Source organism: Sitophilus oryzae, unplaced genomic scaffold, assembly GCF_002938485.1.
Source record: "Sitophilus oryzae breed Bouriz unplaced genomic scaffold, Soryzae_2.0 scaffold_552_pilon_pilon, whole genome shotgun sequence".
NCBI classification, from domain to species: domain Eukaryota; kingdom Metazoa; phylum Arthropoda; class Insecta; order Coleoptera; family Curculionidae; genus Sitophilus; species Sitophilus oryzae.
Window position 1 is genome coordinate 949,539 of NW_022147143.1, and position 19,493 is coordinate 969,031.

Here is a 19,493-nt window from a genome sequence, read left to right on the forward strand (position 1 = left end):
TGAACCACAGTAGTTTACATCAGGCAGCCAGATGGCCCGCACTTTGGTCAGGAGAGCATAGCAAAATATACATTAAAGAACCAGCTTTCTTAAAATTCTCGTTTTTTCGACGTTGTTAGTCCTTGTACTATTATATTTTTATTAAGGTTAAATTAAATTTGTCAAACAAATGTCAGAACGTCCGTTATCGTACGATCTTTCTCCATTGACGGGCTGGAGTAAAAAATTAACGGATGAAAAGTGGCGCGAAATCGTTATGATGATCACTATGAATCAGAGCGCCGTTGGACCATCGTATCAACGGATAACGAACGCATGAAAATCAAGCTTAACACGTATATCCAGTAGTAGTAAACACTTTTTCATGCCAGTGATTGAGACGGTAGTGTATACATGATGTCAACACCATGATAGTGCTGGTGTACTAGTTATATTGGCGCCAGCTACTGGGCACGTATAAATTAGCATTAAGGAGCAAAAATGTCAATAAATAAAAATGTAACAAAACGTCGAAGTTATGTAAAGTTTTGATATTATGGAATATCCTTTAAAATAAAATAAAGTTTCATTATACCTTTAAAGTACATACAGATGTTACACATCTAGGTACTTCATCCGATAGATAATATTTAGAATAATATTTGTTAAATATCAAATAGTATATCATAGCTTCATTCGGTTGTATTATTATTATTATTAAATAAAGTTATTATTATTATTATTATGATATGTTGCGTGTATATTTAGCACGTAAAAAATACCTTGGGAGACTATAATTTGAAAGGGGACCTGTATTTTTTTGTACTCCATTTTTCAAACGGTTATTGCTCGAAATGCACTGGATAAATATAAATAATGAATAGAACCTTTTTTGTAGTAAATTTCATAAGGAATATTTTCGGTAAGTATAATTTTTTTTGTGGGGGCAACGGGTTCTGAGAAAAAAGCGAAAAACCATTGAGGGGCGTATTGGGGGTGTTTTTTGGGGGTGAAGCTCACACTTTAAAGTTAAGAACTCTTTTGATTTTGAAAAGTCGCCTTTTGGTGCGTCTAATCTCAACATACAAAAATATTTTTAAATTTTTTCTTCTATTCGGCTATTTTAGGTCTAATATAAATATACTATATCTGTATATCTCTACTCATAAACGAGAAACCCTAGAAACCACACGAAAACGGGACGCTCTGTACAGGATGTGACAACAATAAAAAAATGTTGACTAAAAAATCAAGATTTCTGTAATTTTTCTTTAGTTGTTTAATGTTGTCGTTGACACTGATGACACAAGTAGGAAACTGCTACAAAAAGGCGATCTTCAGACAAGAACTACTTTTATTCCTTTAAATAAAATATCGTCGAGCAGTATGGATCAAAACACTATTCGCTTGGCTCAAAATTTGGTAAGTTGCTAAAAAATCAAAAACCACAGAACACATTACTGAATTTATTACAGGTGGGTGAAGAAAATTGTATGCCGGCTTTGTCCTTGATAAACTACGACAAATCCTTATCGGCAGCCATGCAATACGTGTTCGGCAACGTATTTATTTGTAAGGACATAAACGTAGCTAAAAAAGTGACGTTTCACGATAGGATCCGGAAAAGATGCGTCACATTGGACGGCGATTCAACTGACCCTTCAGGTGAATTTATTATACGAGCCCTAGAATTTTTTTTTTAGAATTTAGAATGAGTGGGAAGGGGGTTAATCACTTCGACCTTACAGATCCATTGTGTCCCCCTTTCTTGAATCATAACTCATCATACAGTCCCAGGGCTTTGACAAAAGCCAGTATCTGGGACGGTTTTATAGAGGGTAGTTCTCCATCTCCACTATCAGTCGTACCAAAATTCATGGCACGAATGGTTGTCGTCGTCTCGGCGCACTCAGTGATGAGGTGTACTGGTGTTTCACCATCTTCCCCACAGAATCTGCATTCGCCGTTTCTTCTTAGTTTCAATCTACTGAGGTGTTCATTGAGGAGACAGTGTCCTGTTAAAAACCCCGTGACAATCCGAAGATTGTTCTTACTCAGACCCAGGAAGATCTGTGATTTTTCTTGATCATAAGCCCTCAGAAACTTCTTCGAGTGTCTTAGACCATTGCAAGATTTCCATTCCAGGTTGCGGATGGAATCTTCCAAGTTCTTGAGTTCCGCCTTGAGTCGGTTACCACTGGAAAGCAGAACGGTTCTGGTCCAGTTAGTGGAGTGTTCGCTCCTTTCCTAGCTAGATTATTTGCTTTTTCATTGCCTTCTATCCCTTGGTGAGCAGGCACCCAGTGTAGGAGGACTTTGTTTTCTTTGCCTAATTTATTCAGCTTCTCTATGCATTCTTTGACCAATTTCAAATCGATTGATACTGAGTTGATCGCCTTTAACGCTGCTTGACTATCAGATAAGATGGCTATTTCTTGTTTCCGATAGTTCCTATCTAAGATAAGTTGTACGCATCTCTCGATAGCGTAGATTTCTGCCTGTAGGATACTAGGGTAAGTGCCCATTGGTTCGGAGTAATTAGCTCTCGGCGCAAACACTCCGATCCCTGTTCCCGTATTGGTTTTGGAAGCATCAGTATACCAAGTTATGGTATGGTCTTTTAACTGCTGGGCAAGCGTTTCGCTCTTCCAATCCTTCTTATTGCTCAGAAGGATTGGAAGAGCAAAACGCTTGTAATACGAGCCCTAACAACTATATGTTGGGACAAGGTCATATTATGGAATTATTGCCCTGGTTTTTCAAAATGACCGAAATGAATGAATTTTAATTTTTTAAATATAAACATAGCCATATATCCTAAACAACTTGACAATATTTTTATGAATTTGTAAATCAATCCATATTCACAGTAGCGGATTTTGTTCATAAAAGGACAAATTTGCTGACAACTAAATGTTGGGACAAGTATTTTTAAATAATTAATATCATCATAGGCAGCTTTGCTATAAACGTCAAAAATGTCGCAAACTGTTTACTTCAGCATTGACAGCTTGTAAGTGACTCGATACTTTGAGTAGTGAGATTTACTGTAAAAAAATTTAATTTTTTTAATTTTCAATTTTGTTAATTTTATCCAAAGTAATGGTATAGTCTATAAAATGAATAACTTTGAATTTTGACCGTTATTTTTTACCAACATGGTAAATATAAAATCCCTCTGTCAAAAAAGTTACTGATATTCTTTAAATTGAGTGCCTGAACGAATCAGATAGGTAACTCTTTTTACTTTCGTGAAATAGAAAAGAAAAATAATAAAACAAGTGACAGTTCTTCCTCTTCTTGCAAAAATCAACACGAAATGTCATAATTGTCAAAAGTAAAATGTCATCAGCTTTTGATATTTCTAAATATCAGACCAATGCCGTCTCTAGTAGAATAGCCGCGGAACGAGATTTATGACGTCACGCTAGTTAGATACTACGGATTAATAAATATGTTGTAGAATATATGGAAAACATAATTATTCCTCCTATTTTTTGTTTGTATTTTAAAAATGATACAGTTTACATTAAATATACATAATATACAGTTAATAAATACAATATACCTATTTATAGGAATAAATACTTTGGCAAATAAACTATGAACCATATAAATGCAGCAAATGTTTTACAATATACCGTATGATCGAGAAAAAACGGCGTCAGCGATGGCTATGGAATGAAGATCGCTGTCATTTTGTATGTAAATTTATATGGGAAATGTCATCGATCGTCATTTCCCAGCCAACCGGACGCCGTTTTTATTCGATCATACAGTACAAATAATGAATAGGTACATAAGGTAATGGCTAAAATGAAAAATATTTTAAATTTTGTGGTTTGAAAATCGATCTTATTTTTACAAAAAATATTCAATATCTACTAATAATGATGTATTGTTATTAATGTTCGAAAAATTATATTTGCAAATAATACAATATCATAGAAAAAAGGCGTCAGCGATGGCTATGAAATAAAGATCGCCTGTCATTTTATATGTAAAGTTAGTTTTAGAGTATTTGTTTATTTTTTAGAATTTCCGTTTATTTCTTAGAATTGCTGATTATTTTTTAGAATTTCCGTTTATTTTTTAGAAGTTCTGTTTATTTTTTAAAATTTCTGTATATTTTTTATATATTTTTGTTTAAATGTTGTTCATATTATGTGCAAAGCGGCAATAATTAAGTTGAAATAAAAATATTTGCTTGAGCTCTTCGTTTTACTTGATACTAAACGCAGTTTGACATAAAAAATAAATATCAAAACTTGATATATATCGGATATATATCAGATATATATCGGATATATATCAGATATATATCGGATATATATCCGATATTTGATATTTATATAAATATCATGATATTTGCCAACCCTGTTGAAAACTTGTCAAAATTTGGACACACGCTAAATGGACTTGATTTTCCTATGTCTCGAAGTCTGTGGACTTTTCTGTATAAGAATAAACATTATGAATTTTGTATACAGGATTTTTGAAAGTAAGTGTAAAATATCTATTTAAAATAATGTTATTGTGTTTTTTAGGTACTCTTAGTGGTGGTGCCAGACAAAAAGGAGAATCGATTTTGAAACAACTTCAACAAATAATAAAACTTGAGGTATGAGTTTTAATTATGGTTTATCATTTAATAGTTAAAAAAGTCAAATTCTAGAATGAATTAAGAATTAAAGAAGAAGAATTGACACAGATAACAAACGAAATGAGACAATTGAGCGGAACTCAGGAACAGTACAACTCTTTGAAGTACAAGCTGGAAATCGCTAAACATCAATTGAAGTTGATTAACCACAGATTAATGAACACCACATTCGCTAGACAGAAGGAAGAATTGGATACTTTGAAGAAACAAATAGGTACGACTCTAAGGAGAATCTAAGAAAATGGGACTTTTTTTTTGAAAAAGTAGCCACTTAAAAGGGGAAAATAAGGGTTCACTAAAAGACCATAGTGGCGCTAATAAGCAATAAGGGATCGAACTGAACTTAGCGGTTATAAATAAAGTGAAGTTAGTCAAAAAGAGTGGCATCAGGCGCCTTCAGAAATATCTTGACTATCTCTGAAAAAAATATAAATGAATTTACAAAAAATAATATTATATCCATATTATTTCCCATTGCTTTCCTATTGCTTTTCTTACTCTACTGACGTTTCGTTTCCGAGATACCATGTTCAACATAATTTTTGAAGTGCAACTCCTAAAGCTACACGCACACTGGCGCGATCACGGCCGCGATCACGATCACGATCAGGGCAGCGATAACATGAGCGATCATTCTAGCACACACCAACGCGTTCACGTTCACCGTCGTACCTATAATGTAGTGAGCTATCCTGTAGGTATACATAGGCACAAATTAAAAATGTGAATTATGTATACCGAGAAAAAAACATTCTTAAATATTTACCTATACAATATTTAAACTTAAACAATAAAAATGTATACATATTATGTACTATCTAATCCAATTGCAACTCCAATTTTGTCTCAAACTTTTTATTTTTAATTCTATTATTTTTGTAACTTGGATCAGATAAATCATATAGAATTTTGTGTATTTTTACAGCCTTAATTAGCTGCTCTGTTAATTTCTGTCTTCCATTTCTAAATTGCAACAAGAAAAAACACACAAAATAACGGAAAATTCTTATCAGTTGGGTCGCGATCACGCGATCAAACTCGACAAGTTGAATCTGATCGCCACCGCAGAATAGAACGCCGCCAGGCCGCTTCGTCTCCAAAATTCGATCGCACCAATGTGAAACGACTCATATGTATTCTTCAGCAACTTTTGGCCGCGGCCGCGTGGAGATCGCGATCGCGGCCGTGATCGCACCAGTGTGCGTACAGCTTTACGCGCCTTCGGAAATCCAAGGCCGTGACACACGAGCCAGCGTCAGGAAAAGTGGCAACGGCAGTGTTGCCGCAGCTACCCCATTCGGGGTAGATCAACCCCTTTGTAAAACAATTTAACTCGCGGCCACGATCTGTGCCATAACGCGGCTAAGGAAATCACTATAATAAACTTGATACTGTACCTGTATACCAATATCCTATAGTTGTGTGCTAGGAAGTAAATTTTCATGCATATTTTCATCGATAGGTTTGTAGCTTCTGAATAACGGTCTAGGTAAAGCATCTAGCTCAGTTGCCAGCTTAGAATTAGAATTTAGATTTGTAGAATGTAGAATGTTTAGGAGGGGAGTTAGTCACCGCGACCTTAAAGATCTATTGTGTGTTCCCCTTTCTTGAGCTATAACGAGTTATAACACATCATACAGTCTCAAGGCTTTAACAAAAGCCAGTATCTGAGACGGCTCCATAGAGACCAGCTCTCCATCCTTGACATCAGCCGTACCAAAGTTCATGGCACGAATGGTCGTCGTCTCGGCGCACTCAGTGATGAGGTGTTCTGGTGTTTCCCCATATTCCCCACAGAATCTGCATTCGCCGTTGTTTCTCAGCTTGAGCCTACTGAGGTGTTCGTTGAGGAGACAGTGTCCTGTTAGAAACCCCGTGACAATCCGAAGATTGTTTTTACCAATCAAGGAAAGCCTTTGATTTTTTTCGGTCGTAGGAACTTTTTCGAGTGTCTTAGACCGTTGGAAGATACCCATTCTAAGTTGCGGTTGGAGTCTTCCAGATTCTTCAGTTCCGTTTTCAGCTAGTTTCCGCTTGGAAAACAGAACGGTTCTGGTCCAGTTAGTGGAGTGTTCGCTCCTTTCCTAGCTAGATCATTTGCTTTTTCATTGCCTTCTATCCCTTGGTGAGCGGGCACCCAGAGTAGGAGGACTTTATTTTCTTTGCCCAACTTGTTGAGCTTCTCTAGGCATTCTTTGACCAACTTCGAATTGATGGTTACTGAGTTGATCGCGTTTAGTGCTGCATAACTATCGGATAGGATGGCAATTTCCTGTTTTCGATAGTTCCTGTCTAAGATAAATTGTACACATCTTTCGATAGCGTAAATTTCTGCCTGAAGGATACTGGGGTAGGTGCCCATTGGTTCGGAGTATTTGGTTTTCGGCCCAAATACTCCTATCCCTGTCCCTGCTTTGGTTTTGAAAGCATCAGTATACCACGTTATGGTATGGTCTTTTATATGCCCTAAGCGTTTCTTCCTTCCAATCCTTTTTATTACTCAATACTACAGTGAGGTGTTTCTCAACGTTGTAAATTCTTGGTATGTCATCCACTGGGAGTTGGAGAAGTGGAATTTTCTTTTTGAGGGTGTTCCAAGCCCCTGACCTAAAAATTTGCCCAGTACTGTTTCCGTCTATGACCATTCTAATTGTCGTATTGGCATAACTACCGACGACAATATGCAGTGGTGCTGGGTCTAAAATGACCTCCATTGCTGCTGTTGGACATGTTCTTATGGCACCTGTGATACAGATACATGCCAGTCTCTGTACTTTGCACAGGTTTTGCCTTGCTGTACGTTGCTATAGTTTTGTATACCAAGCAACTGCTCCATATATAATCATGGGTCCTACTATCATGGTATACATCCAACGCAAAATTTTTGGGGCGCAGCCCCACTTATTTCCCGCCAGTCTTCTGCATATCATGAGAGCCTTTGTGGCTTTGCTGGTAATGTTCTTAATATGCCTGTTCCAGAGAAGTTTACTATCCAGGGTTATTTCTAGATATTTCACTTCCTGTGATGGCAGTATTACCTTTCCATCTAGATGGATTCTTTTCAAGTTTTTCAAACTTCGCTTTCTGGTGAATGGCACTCCCGCGGTTTTATCTGAGTTGATACTCAGCCCGACAGTCCTGCACCATCTCTCAATCTTTGGATAATATCACACAGGGTGCCTTCATGTTTCCCCCGTGCAATCGTGACTATGTCATCTGCATACCCTATGCAGTGTATTCCCGCTAGAGTTAATTCTTCCAGTAGTTCATCCATTACCAAGCTCCACAATAGGAGGGAGGTCACTCCACCTTGTGGAGTTCCTTGCGTTGTTTTAACAACCACAGTTTTGGTACCTATCTCAGCTTCTGCTGTTCGTGTTGAGAGCATTTCCCAAAACCAGCGAATTATCTTATCGTTCACCCCTCTTGTTTCAAGAGATCGCTTGACCACCTTGTGAGGTATATTGTCAAACGCCCCTGCAATGTCCAAGAAGGCACAAAGTGCTGTTTCTTTGCTATCAAGACTTGCCTGTATTAGCTCAGTTAACTGGTACACAGCAGTTCAAAATTAAGAGTTAGTAATTCACATTTTCATTGGAGGATACTTTCATATTTATTTCAAACCAATAATCAACGAGAATATTCGTATAATTTAACAAAATTGCTGTAAACCACTATAAATACGAATTGTTGGCTAGGTTCAAAAATTTTTTTCTTCTGAAATAAATTTAAGTGTTAACATTATTAGGCATTTGCATAAAAGTGTGTATTTTGGGTGGTATTCCACAAAATTTGCAGGCTATTGAGGAAACAGAAAATGTACACATTACAGAATTAAATTGAAAATATTATTTATTTTAAAACATTACATTATGTCACTTTTTCAAACCTGTCCTTCAAATTCTTCAATTTAGTACCTGTTAATAAGAAATCTCACTTCAAAATATGCTTCCATAGTGCACACACAATTTTTTTTTGAAATACGGACCTGAATTTTTCCCTGATAAACCGGAATTTTACTCGGTCATATTAAAATACCGTACGTTCGAAAAAAGCGTCCAGTTGGTTCGGAAATAACAATCGTTGAAATTTTCTATATAATTTTACATACACGATTTATGACAGCATCTTCAATTTCCAAGTCATCTATGACGCTTTTTTTGTCTATTGTATGGTACTTTTGCTAATTTTCTTAGTATATAATCCTTCCTTAATCGTTTTATTTGATATTAGAAGCGAATAAACACGTATATTGCGCATGGTACATTTGAACTACTATACAAGATGTGAATGACTACAAATGAATATAAGAGTAAAAAATTTTTTGCTTTCTTAATAAAAGAGAGAAGAGTTTTAAGAGTGTTTTTGGGGTTTCGTACTTCAAAAGGAAAAATGGGTACTATTACAGGATCACTTTGTTGTCTGTCCGTCCGTCTGTCTGTCAAGACCTTTTATCTCGGGAACGCTTGGAGGTATCGAGTTGAAATTAAAACCATATACTCAGGTCTACAGTCTCTTGCAGCTGAGAAAACATCAAAATTCTAAGTTAACGTAAAAAAAGAATTTGCCGTTTATGCCGTGATAAACGTATATTTCGACGCACTCAAGGGAATTAAAACTTAGTATTTTCAGTTGACCTAGAGCTATGAAATTTCGCAAGTAATACCGTCTTATTCTACAAGTATAGAGACAAATCGTTAAACTATACATTTGTAATTAAATGATAAAAAATAATAGTCTTTATATAAATTACGTAATATTCGAGATTAAGCAATGGTAAGCGCTGTTATAATTCTAGGGGCGACCAAATCTTTTTGGAGATTTTTTTTAAACTTTTGCTAATTTGTACAGAAGAGAACTGAAAGCCGTATATTTTTAATTAAATTGCACAAAAAAATATGGTCTTTATGCAAGGAACGGCGCGGCCGGCGGTCCAAATTTTGAATCGAATTAACCGTGTCATATGAGTTTTTTTACCATTGATTTATGACCTTTAATCAGTACAAGGTATCTTATGAAACAGCTTCATTGGCATTAAACAGATTTTTCTTCTATAAGCATGTTACTCTTAATAAGCACTAACATTACAAAAACCAACACTATTATAGACAATGTTTTTTTTTAAAATCAAGTACAAGGTTTTAAATCAAGTACAAGGTATCTTATGAAACAGCTTCATTGACATTAAACAGATTTTTCTTCTATAGGCATGTTACTCTTAATAAGCACCAACATTACAAAAACAAACACTATTATAGACAATGCATTTTTTAAATCGATCACTTTTGATATATCACCACTTGTTTGTACATATTTATTGACACCCTGTATATAATCTCTTCATCAGCGGACCTCCAAGTGAAAGTAAAAACCAGCCAGGAAACAGAAAAACAATGCCTGGCAAAAGTCAAAGACTTGGAAAACAAAATGAAAGACGCCACTGGATACCAAGAAAGGCGACTCAAGGAAGCCGAAGCGGAAATGAAGAAGGCCAAAAGCCAAGCGGACAAGAGCAAGAAGGAATGGGCCCAGAGGGAACAGGAGTACCGGACGCTGACGTTGGAGATCGAAGAGCTAACCAAAACGGTAAAAACGACCAAAGAAGAAATTATTTCGACCGAGGAAAGTATTGCCAAAATGCAAGAAGAGTACGATCAAATTTTGGAAAAGTTGGATGAGGCCAAGGTAAATAAATTGCTATATTATATAGGGTGGTTTCAGTTGTATTTGGGAAACTTCGGCAAAATATTCTGCACATAAAATTAAGTAAAAAAGTTTGTATAACATATACAGATACAGGGTGTCGAAGTTTCATTTTTATTTCGATTTTTTCCAAATAATTTCTGAAGTAACGTCATTATTTCGATGAAAATTGGTGTGTGGAAGTTTTTTGGCATAAGAAATTTGATTTTGATGTCAATATGACTCCTACTTGTAGAGGACGCCACCTAAATATTTTTTAACTGGTTTGAAAAGTAATAACTTTTTGTCCGTTCCTGTATAAAACTACTGAGCAAAAAAAAATACGTTTACGACGTTTTTTGCGTAAAAAAGGTCTCTTGCTAAAGATCGCTACAAGTAATGGTTCTCGAGATATTTGGAATCGAAATTATCAATACCTGTCATTATTGACATAAATTAAACATGTTGCCTAATAGTTATTAGACTGAAATCATAAATTTGAAATGTTTTTGTGCTAAAAGTTCAACAGAGACTGTTCTATTTTTTTTTCGAAAAAATATGATTATTTTAAAAATATAAAGAAGTTCCCAAATTTATCATTTCAGTCAGATAACTACTGTGCATCTGCTGGATCTGTGTCTATGAAAGGAATGCGGACAAAAAACATTTAAATAAACAGGAATATATTTTATACGTTGATTTGACGAGTGCGTCACCGCAAATCGCTCCGCCAACTCATTTTATTGGCTACTTACAAATTTGTTGAATTTTTATTGATGGGACGCGTCGTCTATTTTTTTACGAAAAACATCGAGAGAATATCGTTTCCCTTCTCACGGATACCCCGTAGCAACAGAACGGACAGACGTACTGTATCTACTCAACGCGTTTATTTTTTGTCAACAATGACATGTATTGACTATTTCTGTTCTAAATATCTTGAGAACAGTTGCTCTTAGCGATTTTTTTTAGAAGAGACTTTTTTTACGTAAAAAATCGCGAAAATGTATATTTTTTTACTCAGTAGTTTTATACAGGTTTACGGACGAAAAGTTATTACTCTTCAAAACAGTTAAAACACATGTAGGTGGCGCCCCCTACAAATAGGGGTCATATTGATATCAAAATAAAATTTCTGATGTCAAAAAACTCCCAGACACTAATTTTCATTCAAATATTGACGCTACTTCAGAAATTATTTCGAAAAAATCGAAATAAAAATAGATTTACACCCTGTATCTTCGAAACTAAGCATTTTAGGACATAAATTTATACGAACTTTTTTACTTATTTTTATCTGCAGAATATAATATTGAATAATGGGCTCTTTCACAAAAAATAAAATACCCAATTCAAGAACAAAATCTGAAATAGAAGACTATTTTCAGTATATTTATCCAAAAAAAAATAGTTCCACGACATTGAATAATTTTTTTATAGGCCCTCAAAATTGCTTTAATTTGAAATAATTTTAAAGCGCCAATTGATGACGTATGAAAAATACACCCAATCACATTGCAGAACCGTGCTCGTGCGCCAGCCAACAACTGGCAACATTGCGATTTGATTTGACCAGCACCACCTCAACTCAAAGCCAATCAACATGATATATGGGCAAGGCAAATATGGCGGCGAAGGCAGCGCATTATTAAATTGTTTACCTTTAACCTGAAAAGCCGGTCGTGGTTTCTCGTTCCGATTGCATACAAGAAATAATTAATTATCTCTAGTTTGTTGTGCTTCTGTAACACGTTTGTTTAGTTCTTAGTGTTCAGTGCATGGTATGATCAGAAAATTGTGATAAAATAACAGTGTAATAAAAATCCAAAACAGACATTCCACATAGAGAACTTCAAACTTTTGTGCTTGTCGTACTCCTCTATTATTAGTTATTTTAAGGTAAGAACTAGCGAAGTATTTATCAAGATATTACACCTAAATGAGTAAAAAGCCTTCGCCGCCAGTCTGCATAGTACTTTATAATGGTTACTTACAATAATTAAAATATAGGTATTAAAGGGTAGGTATTAACATTTTATTGTAGCATGCCTTTTACATGCTCTGTTCCAAATTCAAAAATGACGAGCTTCGTAAAAAATGGTTGACAGCTATTAAAAGAGATAATTTCACTCCTACTAGTAGTTCTCGGGTAAGAAGTGCATTAAATATGCCTCAAAAAGGTCAAAGGCCAAAGCCTCTGTTACCCTAGTGAGGATGTAGTTATGGCTACTGCTTACATTTACCTCACTATAAGTAAATTGGAAGAAGAATCAAGCTTTTTACATCAAAAAGATCAGAGAAAGATATTGACAACATTGACATTTGAAAATATAAATGGCCTGGATGTAAGTCTTTTTTTAGGTCACAATTGCCCCTCACATACAATGATGTTTTCATAAAAGTAATAATACAAAAAATTCCATACTTATGTGGAGAACTTTAGACTCCCTGTAAATTAAAAAATTAGTGAAATATTACGTAATCTAACCCGACATTTGTGTGAAAAATGTCTATTTGGAAACAAAGCAGGGTTTAAAATACGCGCCAAATACAGCACTTCTATCTCCGCCATATTGGAAAAGGTTGAATGGTCTTGTGTGGAGGTGGTGATGGGCCAGCATGGTGGCCCGGCCGCGGCTCTGTTGCCGCTTTTCAACATGCCAGGTGTGACGTATTAAAAATAAAGTGCGGATTTTTATTCTGGGCTTTTTGGTTTTTATTTATTTTCTTAAGAACGACTTCAAATTTTTCGAAAGTGAGATAGCAGAAAATTCTAGAATTAATTGTTTTATTCAATTATACTAATTCCAAAATATAGTGAAAGACCCCATTATAATAATTAATAATTTCGTAATTTTTAATTAATAATTCGTAATTTCCCGAATACAATTCGGACCACCCTTAGAGTCTAAGATTATACAGGGTGAGTCTTAAATATGTTCAAATATTTTTAGGTTATTATAATTCACGCCCATGAGATTTTTTTCGCGAAAAAGAAAATTTGGACTTGTTTGAAATTTTTTTTGTAACTTTTTTTATTTTTTTTCTATAATATGGCAACATAGTAGATTAAATTTATAAGAAAGAAAACCCAGAAAAGATCCAGTGGTTCTTAAAATTTAAGCAAAAATATATTTTTTTTAATTTTCAAAGTAAAATAACTCGAATTATTTTGGATTTATTTGAAAAACGGTAAACAGAAAATATGTTTCTTTTGTCGAAATCTACCAGGCCTGAAAATATTTGCACTTATTTAAACTTACCCTGTATAATTTTCTGGTATGTTTAAATATTTAATATTACGAATTGTAGAAAGATGTGTCCGAATGTCAGTCAGAAGTAAAAAGACTGAAAAGCATAATAACAGAGAAGAACAAAGAGGTCCAAGGAAAGATAAAGAAAAAAGACCAATTAGCTGCACAGATCGTTGAATTGGAGCTACAGATTAAGAAGTATTCCCACGAATTGAAGGACTTGAAAAGTGCCTGCAAGAATTCCAAATTCAGGGTACAATATTATCATATATTTTAATTTTTTTCCTCTTATTTTTTTATTTTTTTAGGAACAAGAGTATGCGAAAAAAATCGGTAACAACGATTATAACAAGGAAAAAGGCGAATCGCTCACGCCTAAAGAAGGCGAAGACCTGGAGAGAAGAATAAAATTACTTCAGGAAAAGACGCATAAACTGGGCAGAACAGTGAATGCGCAAGCTCAGAACATGTTTAGCGTTGAGGAAAAAAGGGTGAGTATCACCCATAGATTTAGTAAGAACAGATATCGCATTAGACATTTTAACCCGATCAAACAATCGGAGGTTGACTACGTACTGTAAAAACCAACTGAGATAGAGAAGGCGACATTGCCGCATCTCAAATTTGCGCCTATCTACTCAGTTTGATTTGCAGAAAAAGGTGACTTTAAAACCTTTACCGGATGTCAATAAATCTCAATTTCTTAATTAAATTAATAGTTTATTTTTAAAGAAGCATGCGTAATAATATGTTATTAACCAGAGGATATATGTGTTACTATTAAAGGACATGTTTACTGTTTAATGTGCTGAAACGTCTAGAACTATTGGCAACGTCGCTGCTAGTCTTCCAGAATGAAATAAGCCGTCCGTCCCACCACCCCTCGCGACGGCCCTTGGTCCGTTATAGCGTACTACGTTTAGCTTGCGGTGTGTTTGAAGTCGGAATCAAGACGAAAGTGAACTTTCAGTGTTTTTCGGTGGTTTTTGTTTTTGTTTGACGTACTTTTGAATCTGCGAATTCAGTATGGTACGACAGTGTCAAGTGTGTGGAAAAATAAGCTCAAATTACCCGAATTTGTCTTTTCACAGGTGAATGTATTGTTTTCGTCATTGTACATAGGCGTCCCACAAAGGAGCCTCTCCCAATCAAAATAATTTTTAATTATATTTGTAATTAATCTATTAAAACAAGAACGTAGTAGCCAGTAATTGAATTATAATTCGTCTCAATGACTACCTAACTGTTGTAGATCATAACAAATTTGAATATAAACGTTGCATTTGAAATTTTATTATCAGCCAGAAAGTGACATTTTTTTCTTAAAATTGCGTCATTTCTTGTCATTATATATGATATTCTAAAGGAATTTTGCTCAACAAATAAACAAAGGTGTTACCCGACCTTTTTTACATTTTATTGCTTTATTATATCTGCCACTTCGGCCTTATTTAGACAATTTTTTACCACTGTACAAATACCTCTTCCTAGAGTTATTTGTACGGTGTGTTTACCTTTTTTTTAGAATGGGACGAACTGTAAATAATTCTTAGGCTACTAGTTTTATACATACCTATATATAGAGTGACCCAGGCCTCCAAAAAAGCTTTTTACCTATTACTACTAGCTGCTCTCGCCATAGTAGTACGTTTTGTACTCAAATGCTATTTTCTGCTTTTATGCTTTTCGTTTGTTGGATTGAGGGTTACAGCAAAGTCGACCTGACGATGGAGATAAATCTCCGAAACCGGTCGTCGAATGGCTGTTCCCTTCAGTCTGATGAACTTAATGCAGAGAATAAGCATATATGTAGGGGTTAGGCCTTAATAATTTTTTGCTTCTTGTATTTTGTTTATTTATACATACCCTACCAAGCCTTGAGCTCCATCTACGGTAACGTAGATGAAGCAAACGTAATTCATTATTATGCGACAGAAATCCCATACTGTAGCACACAGGTTTGATACTTTTAATGAATCAATTTTCAATTTTCTCATTAAATATTGATTTTAGGTATAGGAAGTTATTAATAATACAAGATTAAACAACTATTACACAGTACTTCACAGGAAGCTATCGATTGCGAACTAACTAAATCGTTACTAATTACTAATTTTGAAGTTCTTTTTAAGATCAAAAATGGTAAAACTAAAACCTAAACTATCATTTCAGATTAAACGGGATGTTCTAAAATTTAGATTGTAATTATTACAATATATTTAATTGTTTAGAATAGGCAACATTATTTAATAATGTTGCCTATTCTAAACAAGAAAAATTTATTTATAAGTTTTATAACATCTCTAATTAAATTTGGACGAAAAGAATATTTCTGTTTGCTGTAGGTAATTTTCTCAGGGAAAATACGAAAATAAAAATTACTTTTAAGTCAAAAAGTCAAAAGGACAAGTTATTCCAAAAGGACTGTCCTTTTCAAAAAGGACAGGTGGCAACCCTAGGTATTTCTGGAATGGAAATTTAATGGCAAATCTACAACTTTAGTTTGAAAATATGTTCCGGCCACCTATGTTTACAAAAATGTCTAAAATTTGCTTTACCATTGCCTCCATATTCTGAAAAAAAAATTGAAAGAAATGTCACCAACCACAAACCTAATATAGAACTGTTTCAGAAGCCTGAGTCACCCTGTGAATATTCAAAAGTAACTGAAAGTTTATATAGAAGTAACTGAAAGTTTAAATTGAATATCGACGTTGGAGCGATTTTCGAAAACTACCTACTAATGTTTCAACATAAGTATATGTGGGATATTAATTATATTATTATATTAGACCTTATAACAAAACTCATCTGACGAAAAAGTGTTAATGTAGTATATTAATATGGAGTATAAATTTTACTAATTAATTTACTTTTACTTTACTAATTAAATGCTTTCCAAAAAACGATACGCCACTGGCCATTAGAACAATCGAAATGCTCCTAGTTGCCGGGGTCGGAAATTTTAGACTTCTCTGTCTCTTCTGTCCTTGTTTGACACATTGGAATGTTTGATACACTACCAACGAGTATTTATGAATGAGATGTTCGGTCTATCTTTATAATGTCTTTGGTATCACCATTAGATTCCTATAGGATATATTATATATTATATAGAATATCGTAAACAACTAGTGTATACAAATACACGGGTTTAAATAGCGAATATACGAAAAATTTATTATATAATTATTCTAAAAGAGTGTTATATAGGAAGTATAATTTGTGAAAATTCGAAAAATAAAAATAAAAAGTAAATATTTTGATATCTTCAGAAGGTCTAAACTTGTATTATCATTTATTATTCCAGTTAAAAAAAAAAATTATTAGGTAAGTTCAACTACGGTAGCGAGCATATTTTTAATAACCGGTTTTGCTAGTGGGGTCATAATTGGGGTTATTTCGGCTAGTGATGGGTTGTTATTTAACTATAGTCTATAAAATGAATAACTTTGAATTTTGACCGTTATTTTTTACCAACATGGCAAATATAAAATCCCTCTGTCAAAAAAGTTACTGATATTCTTTAAATTGAGTGCCTGAACTAGCCTGAACGAATCAGATAGGTAACTCTTTTTACTTTCGTAAATAGAAAAGGAAAATAATAAAACAAGTGACAATTCTTCCTCTTCTTGCAAAAATCAACACGAAATGTCATAATTGACAAAAGTAAAATGTCATCAGCTTTTGACATTTCTAAATATTAGACCAATGCCGTCTCTATTAGAACAGCCACGAGGCGAGATTTATGACGTCACGCTAGTTAGATAATACGGATTAATAAATATGTTGGAGAATACATGGGAAACATAATTATTCCTCGTATTTTTGGTTTGTATTTTAAAAATGATATAGTTTACATGAAATATACATAATATACAGTTAATAAATACAATATAATATATACCGATTTATTGTAATAAATACTTTGGCTAATAAACATGAACCATACAAATGCAGCAAATGTTTTACAATATAAAAATAATGAATAGGTGGTACATAAGATAATGGGTAAAATGTAAAATATATTTTAAATTTTGGGGTTCGAAAATCGATCTAATTTAACAAAAAACATTCAATATCTACTAATAGTGATGTATTATTATTTGCATTCACAAAATTTATTTATATATTATAATGTTTACTGCAATTAATAAACTAATATAAACTTGTCAAAAGATGACCACATATTTTTTTAAATTATTATTCTTAACACAAAAACTATCTACATTGACTATGGAGTACAATTTCAGTCATATTGTAAAACATTTGCTGCATTTGTATGGTTCATAGTTTATCTGCCAAAGCATTTATTAATATAAATAGGTATATATATTGTATTTATTAACTGTATATTATGTATATTTCATGTAAACTATATAATTTTTAAAATACAAACCAACAAATCGAGGAATAATTATGTTTTCCATGTATTCTACAACATAGTTATTAATCTGTAGTATCTAACTAGTGTGACGTCATAAATCTCGTTCCTAGGCTGTTCTATTAGAGACGGCATTGCGTCAGCATGGCCGCAAGTTGCTAACCTAATAAAATTAACACTAGAAAAGCCCGCGGGAACTGTCAAATTCAAAGTTATTCGTTTTACATACTATATCTGTTATTTTATAACAATTATTTAGAAATAACATAACGTAATCGTTACTACTTTTAAAAAATAACAGATATAAAATAGCGATGCGCAGAGATCGACCGTTCGTGAAACGAAGCCGGCGCTCTGCACCGCCACGAAATGTGTATGGATTATGGATGGAAAACATGTTATTTCGATAACCATCGATACAGGCGGCGAGATACAACGGACAATGGAGTGGGGAATGCGCTACGGAGCTACGGCATCGGTCGATGGTCGTGTGGGGCTTGCAACAGCTTAAAAATAATAGGATATAAAAGAAGCAGCTTTTTTGAAACAGTTGCGGGCATAACGCCTGGCGGTCGAGATAACAGGAGTGGGAAAGGAACGCTGCTGCATCGGTCGATTGTCGATGGAGGCTCGCAACGGGTTGGAGAAGCCGTCATTTTAGATACGTTGTTTTTTAACCTGTTACGAGCATAACAGAGCGGCAGTCGAAATAATCGGAGTGGGAAAGTAACGCTACTGCATCGGCCGATTGTCGATGGAGGTTCGAAACAGGTTGGAGAATAACGCATTAGTTGTTTTAGATAGATTGTTTTTCAACCTGTTACGAGCTTAACGGGCGGAGGTCGAGATATTATGGCGCTGTATGTTTCAGTACTTACTTATTAAGTTTCAATATTTAGGTATTTATTTATTCTGAAAAATTTTCAGAATAATATTTTAGGATTTTTTTAAAAATGTATACAGGGTGTTTTGAAAAATCTGGTCATTGATTAATCACGATCCTGCTTAAAGCCCTTGACGTAAAAAGCTGATTTTTGGAAAACGGATTGACTTTAGGGTGTAGAGGTTCGATAGGAAGGGATTTTTCGAAACTCGAATTCTAAGGGGGTGAAACCACCCTCAAATATTAGAATATTTTTTATTTAAAAACCGTTGAGTTTTTTGAAAAAACTCTTAAACACGTATATTTTATTTTGTTGTTTTACATATTTTAAGATTTTTTAAAAATATATACAGGGTGTTTCATAAAATATGACCATTGAGTAATCACTATTCTGCTTCAACTGCTTGACGTTTAAAGCTGATTTTTGACAAACGGATTGACTGTGGGGTTGAGGTTCGATAAGGAGGGGTTTCTCGAATCTCAAATTCCAAGAGGGTGAAAAGGCCCCCTTAAATATTACAATAATTGTTATTTAAAAAACGGTTAGTTTTTCGGGAAATTATATTATTTTTTTTACATATTTTGAAATTTTTTAAAAAATCATACAGGGTGTTCCAAAAAGTTGAGTAATTGATTAACCACGATTCT

At 34.2% G+C, this 19,493-nt stretch overlaps 1 protein-coding gene across 1 annotated transcript in view; it reads left to right on the forward strand.

The window, feature by feature from the left end:
* Positions 1–19,493, forward strand: part of LOC115887107 (structural maintenance of chromosomes protein 2) — a 45,693-nt gene that overhangs the window by 20,097 nt on the left and 6,103 nt on the right. Inside the window, exons 9-15 of the mRNA XM_030906431.1 lie at positions 1,255–1,401; positions 1,455–1,644; positions 4,527–4,600; positions 4,655–4,856; positions 9,990–10,327; positions 13,637–13,831; positions 13,887–14,069. Of these exons, the coding sequence (XP_030762291.1) occupies positions 1,255–1,401; positions 1,455–1,644; positions 4,527–4,600; positions 4,655–4,856; positions 9,990–10,327; positions 13,637–13,831; positions 13,887–14,069 (1,329 nt within the window). The remainder of the gene's footprint in view (positions 1–1,254; positions 1,402–1,454; positions 1,645–4,526; positions 4,601–4,654; positions 4,857–9,989; positions 10,328–13,636; positions 13,832–13,886; positions 14,070–19,493) is intronic.